The sequence below is a fragment of the Rattus norvegicus genome, chromosome X (genome assembly GCF_021556685.1).
Source record: "Rattus norvegicus strain SHRSP/BbbUtx chromosome X, alternate assembly SHRSP_T2T, whole genome shotgun sequence".
In the NCBI taxonomy this organism is placed as follows: domain Eukaryota; kingdom Metazoa; phylum Chordata; class Mammalia; order Rodentia; family Muridae; genus Rattus; species Rattus norvegicus.
In genome coordinates, this window is record NC_141554.1 from 120,182,491 (window position 1) to 120,195,268 (window position 12,778).

Genomic DNA, 12,778 nt, shown 5'->3' on the forward strand with positions numbered 1-12,778 from the left:
GTTCACTGGTTAAGGGAACTTCCAGCCCTTCCACAGAAGCAGCCTGAGAGCTTATAACCAGCTTTTAGTCCAGTTCCAAGGAACCCTAAACTCACTTCTGACCCCCATGGACATGAAGAATACACATAATGTACATAAAAACATGAAGGCAAAACACTCATATAAAAATTAATTACTTGATTCATTTTTTAAAAGTAAATTAAACAAGAAGTTTTGTGGGGGAGGTGACTCTTTAATTCTAGTAGTTAGTGGAGGTTGAGGCAGGAGGGCTCCCTGGCATACATAATGACTTGTGGGCAACTTGTGAGTCAGACACAGCTTCAAAGTGAAAGGCTGAAGAAAAACAACAACAACAACAATAACAACAGCAATAATAATAATATTAAATAAGGAATGAGGTAAGAAGAACAACAGTCGAAAAAGCCAGAACCCTTGACAATATTAATGATACTCTCCTATGCTAGGCAGGAACTTGGCCTAACTGTCCTCTGAGAGGCTTCATCCAGCAGACAGTGGAAAAAGATGCAGAGACCCATAGCCAAACATCAGGCAGAGCTCAAGAGTCTTATGGAAGAGTCCAGAATAGAACTGAGAAAGTTGCAGGGGTCAAGAACACCATAGGAGGACTCTACAGGATCAAATAACCTTGGTCCATCAGGCTCACAGAAACTGAACCATGAACCAAAGAGCATGCGGAGGCTGGACCTAGGCTCCCTATAAATTTGTAGCAGTTGTGCAGCTTGGTCTTCAGGTGAGTGCCAAACACTGAAGCAGGGGACTGTCTGTGACTCTGTTGCCTCCCATTGGATCCCTCTTTCCCTACCTAGACTGCCTGGTTGGACCTCAGCAGGAGAGGATGTTCCTAGTCCTGCTGGGACTAGATGTTCCAGGGTAGGGAGGTACCCAAGGGGATCTTCCTCTTCCAGAGAGAGTAATGGGATTTGTAAGACCAGGACAGGGAGAAAAAGAGGAGGGGAGGGTCTGAGATTGGGATGTAATGTGGATAAAAAAATATGAAAAAAAGACAAACTGTCAAAGCTAGGCAATGATGGTACAATAGCTGGTGGGGGTGGTGCACACCTTTTAGCCCAGTACTCAGGAGGCAGAGGCAAGTGGATTTTTGTGAGTTTGAGGAGAGCCTGATCTACTGAGTGAGTTCAGAGAAGCCAGGGCTGCTACCAGAGAAAAATTATTCCAAAAGGAAGAAAGGAAGGAATGAAGGAACAAAGGAACAAAGGAACAAAACAAAGGTTAAATATTTTTAAACCCCAGCGATATGTACCATTTTGTCATAAAATGTAAATAATTGTTTGAGAGACAAGTAGATGGATTGCTAGTAAATGACCAAATTGATACAAACAAAATTTTAATTGTTTAAAATTTTCTAAGCCTAGGCACATTGACAGACACCTGTAATCTCTGAACTGAGGAAGCCATGGCAGGAAGATCAACCTAAATTTGAGACTATCCTGAGCTATACAATGAGTTCCAGGCAATCCAGAGGTACAAAATGATACCACATCTCCCAGAAGAAACATAGATAATTAGATAGATAAATAGATAGATAGATAGATAGATAGATAGATAGATAGATTTAATTATTTATAGATTTAAGAAATATTAAATTCTTATAATTTTAATCACACATTTGGACCTAGTAAGTTTCTCTCTAGGATTATAATGTAATAAAAATAATGAACAATTCAGACAATGGACTTAGTACAGAAATATTAAGGGGTGATATGGAATCAAACAATGTTTAGGAAATATTTGCTCCATGGTATATCCACACATGAAAATGACGTATAGAAATTTGAATTTATATTTTTTTTACTTTATTAAAATACTGAGTTTATTTCACATGTATATTTGTCTCCCTACCATTTCCACATCTGACCACCACTACTACTATGTCCTATCATAACATTCCATACATACTTAAAACCAAGTTAAGGGTGGAGTTCCATCCTTGAAAACTAAACAGGCATTTTAGACAACACATTCTTGGCAATTGAACCTGGACAACATTTATCAAACACAGTAGGGAAAGTTCTCACGTTGCATTATAAAAAGGACAGCCAGATAGCAACTATTACAGAAATGAAGTAAGACAGAATTATTTCAAACTGTTTAAACCATTTTCTTAAAGAGACTTCCTCCACTGCCAGAGATCTTCAATAGCCTCCTGGTCAGTCATCCGGAAACAATTCTTCACATAATTAATGAACTTGGCTTCCACTTTGGGAAGAGAACCACCTTTTTCTATACTTGCTTGCATTTTTGCCTTAATGTCTTCTACAGAGCTAGGTCCTTTGGGTGTTTTGGGAGTTTTTTCCTGTTTTTTGAAGGACTCTTGACACTTTGACCTTGGTGTTGACGGTTTTAAATCTTTCCCATTTTGGTTTGACTTTTGTGCATTTTTGGCTGGGGTATCTCGTACAGATTTCTTCACTGGAACCTTTTCTTCAGTTTCCTCTTCATCAAAATCATCATAATCTTCATCTTCATCATCCTCAGCATCTTCATCATCCTCATCATCATCTTCATCAAGTTTTTTTTTTTTTTTGGTTCTTTTTTTTTTCGGAGCTGGGGACCGAACCCAGGGCCTTGCGCTTCCTAGGCAAGCGCTCTGCCACTGAGCTAAATCCCCAACCCCTAAGTTTGTTTTTTTTTTTATTAACTTGAGTATTTCTTATTTACATTTCGAGTGTTATTCCCTTTCCCGGTTTCGGGGCAAACATCCCCCTAATCCCTCCCCCTCCCCTTCCCTCCCCCAATTGCCGCCCTCCCCCCAACAATCACGTTCAGTCTTAGCAGGACCCAGGGCTTCCCCTTACACTGATGATCTTACTAGGATATTCAATGCTACCTATGAGGTCAGAGTCCAGGGTCAGTCCATGTATAGTCTTTAGGTAGTGGCTTAGTCCCTGGAAGCTCTGGTTGCTTGGCATTGTTGTTCATATGGGGTCTCGAGCCCCTTCAAGCTCTTCCAGTTCTTTCTCTGATTCCTTCAACGGGGGTCCTGTTCTCAGATGTTGAACATTTCTTTAGGTGTTTCTCAGCCATTCGGCATTCCTCAGCTGTGAATTCTTTGTTTAGCTCTGAACCCCATTTTTTAATAGGGTTATTTGACTCCCTGTGGTATAACTTCTTGAGTACTTTGTATATTTTGGATATAAGGCCTCTATCTGTTGTAGGATTGGTAAAGATCTTTTCCCAATCTGTTGGTTGCCGTTTTGTCCTAGCCACAGTGTCCTTTGCCTTACAGAAGCTTTGCAGTTTTATGAGATCCCATTTGTCGATTCTTGATCAATGGCATAAGCCATTGGTGTTTTGTTCAGGAAATTTTTTCCAGTGCCCATGTGTTCCAGATGCTTCCCTAGTGTTTCTTCTATTAGTCTGAGTGTATCTGGTTTGATGTGGAGATCCTTGATCCACTTGGACTTAAGCTTTGTACAGGGTGATAAGCATGGATCGATCTGCATTCTTCTACATGTTGACCTCCAGTTGAACCACACCATTTGCTGAAAATGCTATCTTTTTTCCATTGTATGGTTTTGGCTCCTTTGTCAAAAATCAAGTGCCCATAGGTGTGTGGGTTCATTTCTGGGTCTTCAATTCTATTCCACTGGTCTATCTGTCTGTCTCTGTACCAATACCATGCAGTTTTTATCACTATTGCTCTGTAATACTGCTTGAGTTCAGGGATAGTGATTCCCCCTGAAGTCCTTTTATTGTTGAGGATAGTTTTAGCTATCCTAGGTTTTTTGTTATTCCAGATGAATTTGCAAATTGTTCTGTCTAACTCTTTGAAGAATTGGATTGGTATTTTGAGGGGGATTGCATTGAATCTGTAGATCGCTTTTGGTAAAATGGCCATTTTTACTATGTTAATCCTGCCAATCCATGAGCACATCTTCATCAAGTTTTACTCTTTTCTGTGGGACTTTGTTACGACCTCCGGGAGCAGATCTCTTTCCAGATATGCCTAACAGTTTTACATCTTCCTCATCTTCATCTTCTGACTCTGCATCTTCCTCTACAGCTACTAGGTGCTGTCCACTTATGTGCACAGGCCCAGAACCACACTTCAACCTCAAGACCACAGGTGGTGTAATTTCGAAGCCCCCAAGGGAAACTGTTGGTTGTACAGACATTTTCAAAGTTGCCAGTGTTACTTTAATTGGGCTGCCTTCATAGTTCATTGCTTCTGCCTCTATGATGTGCAACTCATCTTTTGCCCTTGCTCCTAAACTGACCGTTCTTAATGATAACTGGTGCTCATTTTCATCATTATCAACTTTAAAGTGACAATCTTTGTCTGCCTTTAGTTCACAACTGAAAAGGTAGTTCTGAGGCCTAAGAGGGCTCATGTCCATGTCCATCGAGTCTTCCATGAGGTGGAGGCGCGCACTTCAGTGTGCGAGAAGCCGGACGGAAAACAACTGCCTACTGTTCCGCAGAACAGACACGCACGACAGAATCACGCCAAGGCTTGAATTTATATTTTAAAGCATATAGTAGCACTTAAAAATGTTTAAGAGCAGGCATGTAATTTAGTTGGTAGGGGCCTTACAAAGCATGAGGGAAGCCCTGGGTTTCACAAGAAGGTGTGCTAGCAGTATAGCTAATATTTCTAATAATATATTTACTTGGGAGGAGTAATGAGGAGGATAAGGAGTTGGAGGATATCCTTGGCTCCATAGTGAGTTTGAGTCTAGCATGTAATACATGACACAGTGTTTCAAATGTAAGGAAATTTTGACACAGGGTCTCATGTATCCCAGGGTCATGTCAACTGTTTACATAGCTGAAGCTGGCCTTGAACTCCTGATTCTCCTGCCTCCATCTCCCAAGTACTAGAACTAGAGATGTGCACCACCACACTATACTCTAAAATATCTGTCTGTCTGATCTGTCTGTCTGTCTGTCTGTCTGTCTATCTATCTATCTATCTATCTATCTATTATATGACCCCAATTATATTTAAAAACAATTGTATAACATTATAAAAGGTATAAATAAGGTGTCACAGTACTAACCGTTGTCACCTCTATGTGTTGAGATTTTTATCTTCCTTTTTGGTGCTATCATGCTACCAACTCTACACAAGGACCATACGTTGCTTTCATAATCAGAAAGGGCAATAAAATAGTTCAAAAGTCCTTCTCAAAATGTATCATGCAAAGTGAAAAGTAGTTAACTTATTTAATTTATAGTTTGCAAGTGACAAAGAGCACTCAGAATTTGTCTCTGTAGGAGAGACTTTTGGAATGCCAGTGACTTTACACTTGCAAGACAAATGCTTCTCTGTCTCCCTAACTTAAAAAGAAGAAAAAGGAGGAAAGTCAACAGTCTCTAGGAAGAAATGTCTGACGTGAAAGAAAACAATTATAAGGGAAAGGGAAATAAAGAAATTTACCAATGATACTTAGTCTACTTGCAGTTTAGTTTAGGACTCAAGATCAAAACATCTCTCCCTGTAAAGACTGTTCCAAAGACTGATCCACACAAGCAACACTGTTAGTATTTATGACCTCTCATATTTTTAGAGGGGTGGAGGCTGAAGATGAAATTCTAGCCCTCAGGAATGCTAAATGAGTACTTAATATTTCTGCAGGAAAGTTTTTTTTTTCTGTTAAATTTGACTAACAGACATTTTAGGCTATAATCACATCAGAAATTCCGGCTTTCCTCCTTGTAGTCTGATGGTTACAAAAGGATTAGTTTTTAAAATATATTTTTTAATCACTTTTCTTGCTTGCTTCCTTAATTTGGTTTCAGAAAAGGGTCTCTCTATGTAGCCTAGTCTCGCCTGTAACTGGAAACCTTGCTTCCACCTCCCAAAAACAGGATTACAGACCAGTGCCTCCAGCTCTGGTGGGTGAAGAGCTAATTTTGATGATCAAAAAACTGAAAATGGGCAGGAAAGATGGATCAGCCTTAAAATTAGGCTCACAACCAAAATATAAAACACTGAAAAGGAAGATGGTCTATATTAAGTTTCTTGCACCACTCCATCAAAGACCATCTTTGCAATAGAAAATACCAGAAAGTTCTAGTCATATGGATGTAAGGTTTTACATAGATAATGGTTCATAGATAACCAAATTAAAAAAAGAAAAATTCTAATAATCCTTTTGCTTGCTGTCTTGGGTTTTTACTGCTGTGCACAGACACCATGATCAAGGAAACTCTTATAAAGGACAACATTTAATTGGGGCTGGCTTACAGGTTCAGAGGTTCAGTCCATTATCATCAAGGTGTGAGTACGGCAGCATCAAGGCAGGCATAGTGCAGGAGGAGCTGAGAGTTCTATATCTTCACCTGAAGGCTCTTACCAGAATACTGACTTCCAGGCAGCTGAAATGAGGGTCTTAAAGCCCACACCCATCAACACACCTACTCCAACAAGGCCACGCCTACTTCAACAGGGCTACACCTTCTAATTGTGCCACTCCCTGAGCCAAGAATATGCAAACCATAACACTCGCTGAATGCTCAACTAGAACCCAAACTGCTTCATATTAAAATAAACGTGGTAAGTATCCCCTAAGCAAACAAATCTTAAACAGGTTATTACAAAAAGCTTCAGTGCCAGCCTGGGATACCATGAGACATTGCTCCCCTCTGCTCCATAAGAAGGAGGGGGAAGGGGAGGAGAAAAAGGCGGGGAGAAAGGAGGGAGAAAGATGAAACCGAGATTTTCTCCCAGTCCTATTTTGACCATTCCCATACTCAAAGGGACAGATTTGACTAAATGAGTTTAAGTCTCCATATTTTTTTTTTTTTTGGTTCCTTTTTTCGGAGCTGGGGACCGAACCCAGGGCCTTGCGCTTCCTAGGCAAGCGCTCTACCACTGAGCTAAATCCCCAACCCCAAGTCTCCATATTTTTAAAGAGGTTCTGATTTGTGTATGTGTTGGGGGGATCTCTGTGTAAGTGTATGCCATGTGTCTTTTCATACCCTTAGAAGCCTTAGAAGGCGAAGGGTTGGGGTTATTTTGTAGCTGTGGTTACAGGGGGCTATGAACAAGGCAGTGTGGCTGCTGGGAAGTGGACTTGGGTAATCTAGCAACAAGTGCCCTTAACCTCTGAGCCATCTCTCCAGCTTCAATTACCCACATCTAAAAGTATAAGCAAAGGACATGGAGGATGGATAGAGTGCTTCACTAAAATGTTGCAGACTCTGGGTTTTAGAGAAATGCACATAAACACACTGAGAGTGTGCAGGATAAGACAGAGAATGTGAAGAGGCTTGGAAGTGGAGATAGCAAGGTTACTTAAAGAACAGGGACATGAGCCCTAAAGACAGTTATTGGTCTACTTAAATACAACTGACTTTTATTACCCATGCTGCAAATACACCGAAGGAAGGTCTTAAATATTTCATGGTTTAGGGCTGGAGATACAGCTCAGTTGAGAGAGTGCTTGCCTCGTACTCACAAATCCCTTAAACCCCCAGAAACCCATAAACCAGGCGATGGCACACGCCTATAGTCCCAGCACTCAGGCAGGAGGATCAGGAGCTCAAGGTCATTCTTGACTACATAAAAAATTCAAGAATACCCCTGTGTGCATGACACTCTATCTCAAAAAGAATAAAAAGATTTCCTAGTTTAGTGAGAACAGATGAGTTACTGTTTGCTATTTTAAAAAGCTTAATCAAAATACTACATTTTGTTTTCTTTTCTAAGACAGAATCTCACTAAGCAGCCATGGCTGGTCTGAAAAAACAGCGTGTAGACCCAGCCGTCTTTGAGCTCCCCTAAATGCTGTAATTACAAGCCTGTACCATTCATGAACCATCATACCGTAGCTTGAAATTCTGCAGCCTAGTACAATTCTCGTAGACAAGTCAACTCAGTCTTATTCATTTCTATAGTCATAAGGTGACTTTCTCAAAGTCACAAAGATAGTAAATGTATTAAGTGACCAAAACAAGTGTTAAGTTCTGACTCTCAATCTGGGGAACTAGCATGTAGTAGATCCTGGGTTTTAGACTTAGCACTGCAAAAATCTTCTGACTCTCATGAATACACCCTTCTCACCTGACAAAGATTGAGGTAGGTACACAATTATATTTGGGAAATGACTATGGTTAAGCTGGGATAATATATAAGCGAATATGGGGGCTGGGTTGGATGAGAAGTGGCATCAGAAAAATCTATGGATATATGTATGATATTTTACATGTCTGACCAATTGGGTTTTGTTTAAGAAAAGGAGAACTAATTCCTTTTGTGTATGAGCCTTTCCAAGAAGATCCAGAAGGAAGTCCAACAACCTTTTAAAGTTTAAACAAACTTATGACCCTTAATAATTGATGATAGAAAAACAAATAACCCAGGAATTCCAATTGATTTTTCAGTTCAGCCAATTTTGTTTACTAAAATTAATTTAAAACATGGATCAGATACCGAAACCCAAGCAACGATAAGAGGACAGCTTTCAGAAGCAAACAGGACATGAGTGCCAAGTTCAGGAAACAGGCTCCACCGTGTATCATAGCTGTATTCTTTATGGGTAAGTCATGTTCTCGAAGTCTTAGACAAGGTGCCAGAATCTGCATAGAATGTGAAAAGTTGTTACTTACATAATGGAATCTCACTGACTGATCTGGCAGGGTGCTGAGGTTACAAAGAAAAAGCGAACTTTTTTTTTTTTTCCTCAGAAAAGATCCAGTTGTTAAGCAGGACAGCCCCATAGTCCTTTTCATGGATTGTGTGTTCAGCCTCAGGACTGTAAGTGAAATGATGTGTCTTAAAGATCACGGAGGAAAATGTGCTTGTGTGGAGATTTTAAAATGTTGATTTTTGATTTGTTGACAGCTAAGCAAACATTTAGTTGCCATGGAGAATCCAACCACTGAGATTACTTTAAGAGTTACTTAGAAATAACTGAAAACAGAAATTACAAATAGGACAATATCATTTAGTATAATTTTTAAGTTGGAAACCCTACTAATAAAAAGTGTGCATATTTTGAATTTATATAAGACTTTGTGCTTTCTTGAATGTTATAAATTATGTATCAATTTTCTCTTCAAACACAAAACTTGCGTTTCTAATTATGAATAAAATCCTTGAAGGCATTTGGAAAAATTACAGTACTCTGAATAAATATTCAATGAGCCCAATTTTCGAGATGCTGAGAACTTCCAAACATACAGAGGATCTCTATACTTGACAAGCATAAGGCTTAGAGGTAAAAGTGGAGGTCAACCGGTAGAGCACTGAGTTCAAAATCCACTACCACATAAAACTGTCTGTGTTAATACACACCTGCAATATTCGTGCCTCCAAAGGCAGCAGCAGAAAGATCAGAAATTCAATGTCATCCTTGGCTACAGAACAAGCATGAAGCCAGCCTCCAAATGGGAAACCCTGCCTCCAAAAATACATTAATATCATATTAAGGAAGTTACTGATTTGTTTCTGAAAAATACTTAGGTAATTCAAAGTGAAAAATGAGCCATGGAAAAAAACCTTTAGAATTCTAAGTCATTTCTGGTATGCTTTTAACTGTTAATATTACTATTTTAAACATGTGAGCCAAATTTAAAAACAAGAATTCTAGATAACAATTGAGCTATTCTAGATTTACACACCTTAGGAAACTCTAATACATGATCATGTCGCTGGGAGCTAGGAAAGGCTGGACATCCATCCTATTAAGAATTTAAAGAAACCCTGAATACCAGGGATACAGTTCAGGATGGAGTGGGTGTCTAGAATGCTAGGGGCCCTGTGTCTGGAATGCTAGGGGCCCTGTGATCCAGAATACTGTTGCTCCTGTGTTTGTAAATAACAAAGTACTGCCAATCCTCAGCAATCCCTTACCTAGCTTCTCTCCTCAAGGATTTTTGAGGTTTACAGTAACCCAGCGTTACTGTCAATTTAAAGAGCAGCATGTGCTTCACTCAAGGTTTTAAAAAGAGAGGGGCAGGTGATGTACTTTACTTGGTAAAATGCTTGCCTAGCAAACAAGGCACCTTTGTTGTTCCCCCGACCCCTGAACCAGCAAAAAATGTAATAGTGTGGTTGAATAGAGTTTAGAGACACCCTGAGATACAACATTGTCTTGTCTCCCAGGCTGCTTGTTTGGTTTAGTTTTGGAAACATTGTGTCCTTGTGTTGCTTGGCTATGCTCCCCTGGACTGGATTAGGATTAAAGGAAAGTGCCACCCATGACTGACACCTTGCTCAGAATTGACTGAGAGAAAAGGCCTGGCTTCACACTTAACAAACAAGAGAGGGTTTTATGTATTCAAAGATAAGGTGAGCAAGACAGGAGAAATAAAGTAAGAAAGCGAGTTAAGCCTTCCCATTGTGTGGAACAATTACCTGACTAGCTATCTCTTTACAGACCCTGAATTCCTTTAAACAAAGTGAATAATTTACTCCAGCCTCCTTAGGAAACTCACATAGTCCATTGCAGAATCATCAGGAGAGAGCAGACTCAAAAAATGGTGCTAAAAAGTTCTTTGCAGGGTGTGATATATCTGCGGGGAAGCTTCCTCAACCCTAACAAATCATCAACTCTCCCTCTTCCCCCTGAGGGCTTCTTCAGCTTTTCTTGGATCTACCTTGCTTCCACTGATCTTGGGTTAGGTCCTTAAAAGCATACATTTTGCATTTCCTTTGGCAGTTGGTTAGTTTTTTTTTCCCCCTTCAACTTGGCAGAAACCAGGGTCGTTGGGAAAGAAGGAACTTCAGTTGAGAAAGTGCTCCCATCAGATTGGATTGTAGGCAAGTCTGTGAGGACATTTTCTTGATTAATGATTGATGTGGGAAGGCCTAGCCAACTGGGCAGATTGTCCTGAGCGATATAAGAAAGCAGGCTGAGCCAGCCATGGGGAACAAGCCAGTAAGCAGCATTCTTTGGTGGTCTGGCCTCCAGTTCTTGTCTCCAGGTTCCTGCCTTGAGTTCCCTCTGTGACAGACTATGATTAGGATGTGTAAGTTGAAATAAATCCTTTCCTTCCCAAGTTGCTTTTGCTCATGGTGTTTTATTACAATGGAAACTTAACTGGACGTACTTCTCCTGATTTTCTGCCTTTTTGAATTTTATTTTTTTTATTTAAAGAACACCATACATAGGGGCTGGAGAGATGGCTCAGTGGTTAAGACTGCTCTTCCAGAAGATCCAGTTTCAATTCCGAATATCCATATGGTAGCATACATCCCTCTTTAACTCCAGTTGTAGGGGATCTGGAGCCCTTTTCTGACCTTTGCAGCCACAAGGCATACACATAGTATATAGACACATGCATGTAGTCTCTTGGAGAGGTCTGACCAACAACTATCTCAGAGGGAGGTTTTCCATGCCTGGCACTGGGGATATTTTAAATAGTGTAGGGTTCCTGAGGTGGAACATTATCATCTCATGTGGCTTAATTACATTCAATTTAACTTATAGTTATATGTATATATAATTTCTCAGTAGTCTGGAGTAAATATGTATATTTATATAAGCTTGTAAAATATTATATTTCACTATGGGCTTTTCCAAACATCTTAATTTTATCTCATTCTTCTTCTTTCTACCCATGATACCTTCCTTCCCTCCTCCCTAAAGTATTCCCTCCCAGTTAGTCTTCTTTTGTCCTTCATACCACCTGTGTGCTACTACCCACCCAAACCCCATGTAGAGCTCTGCCCCCATCCCATGGTCTCTGCTTTCCTAATTATGCGATTCCTTCAGAGGGAGGATCCACAGGTGAGAGAGAACACACAGCATTTGTATGTCTTGATCTGTGTTACCATGGGTTAACTTGCTCAGTACAAAATTTTTCAGTTCCATTCAAATGCAAGTTTCACAAGTTCATTTTTCTGTTTAGCTGAATAGGGTACATGCATGACAATTCCCTTAGCCATTCATCAGTTGAAGGACAATCGGCTTGTTTTCATTTCCTGGTTATTGTGAATAGAAACAGCCGTAAGTATGCCTAAACAAGTACATCTGTTGAAAGCTATCGACTTCTTTGGGCATATGCTCAGGAGTGATTTAGCTAAATCGTGTGACTGGTTTACTTTTAGCTTTTTCAGAGTTGGACAAACTGATTTCCAGAGTGCCTAGACCAGTTTACAAATCCATCATCAGTGAATGAGGGTTCCCTATTCTCCAAATATCCAACATTTGTTGGGTATGTTTCCTTGTTCTTTGTCATCATGACTGATGAGATCCCAAAGTACTTTTAATTTGAATTCTCCTAATGACAAAGGATGCTAGATGCTTTTCAAGATATCCCTCAGCAGTTTTTATGTATTCTTTTAAGAACTCTGTTCATATCTTGGAGGTGGTAGCACATGCCTCTAATCCTAGCACAGAGTTCCAGGACAGCCAGGGATACACAGAGAAACTCTGTCTCAAAAACAAAACAAAATAAAACAAAAGTTCTGTTCATATCCATAGTCCTTTTTTTCCTTCATCATTCTTTATATTTCTTCTTCTCTCTCCTCTCCTCCCAGTCCCTCCCAACCCTTTTCCTCCCACCATTTCCCCTCCTCTGATTCCCTTCAAAAAAGCGATATCCACCAAACATGGTATCTCATGTTATAGCACTCCCTAACTTTTTTTAATTGGGTCGTTTGGTTTCTTGATTCTTTGGGATAGTTTAAGATTTAATTTTATTATTTTTGATTGTACATAGCCATTATGTTGTCAACAGAGAGTATATGCACTTGAATGCAAGTGCCCTCTGAGGAAAGAGGCCTCCCATGTCCTGAGTCTGGAGTTACAAATGTTTGTGAGTTATTTGATCCAAGTACTGGGAC

General features: G+C 39.9%; 1 protein-coding gene and 1 long non-coding RNA gene across 2 annotated transcripts in view; both read right to left on the reverse strand.

The window, feature by feature from the left end:
• The window catches only part of LOC147998334 (uncharacterized), a 95,025-nt gene that overhangs the window by 57,562 nt on the left and 24,685 nt on the right, over positions 1–12,778 (reverse strand). The gene's annotated exons all lie outside the window — the stretch shown is intronic.
• Positions 1,831–4,493, reverse strand: Npm1-ps9 (nucleophosmin 1, pseudogene 9). Its single transcript, XM_087601013.1, is given in 2 exon segments — positions 1,831–2,555; positions 3,925–4,493. Coding segments are annotated over 2 exon segments (936 nt in total). The 5' UTR covers positions 4,398–4,493; the 3' UTR covers positions 1,831–2,092.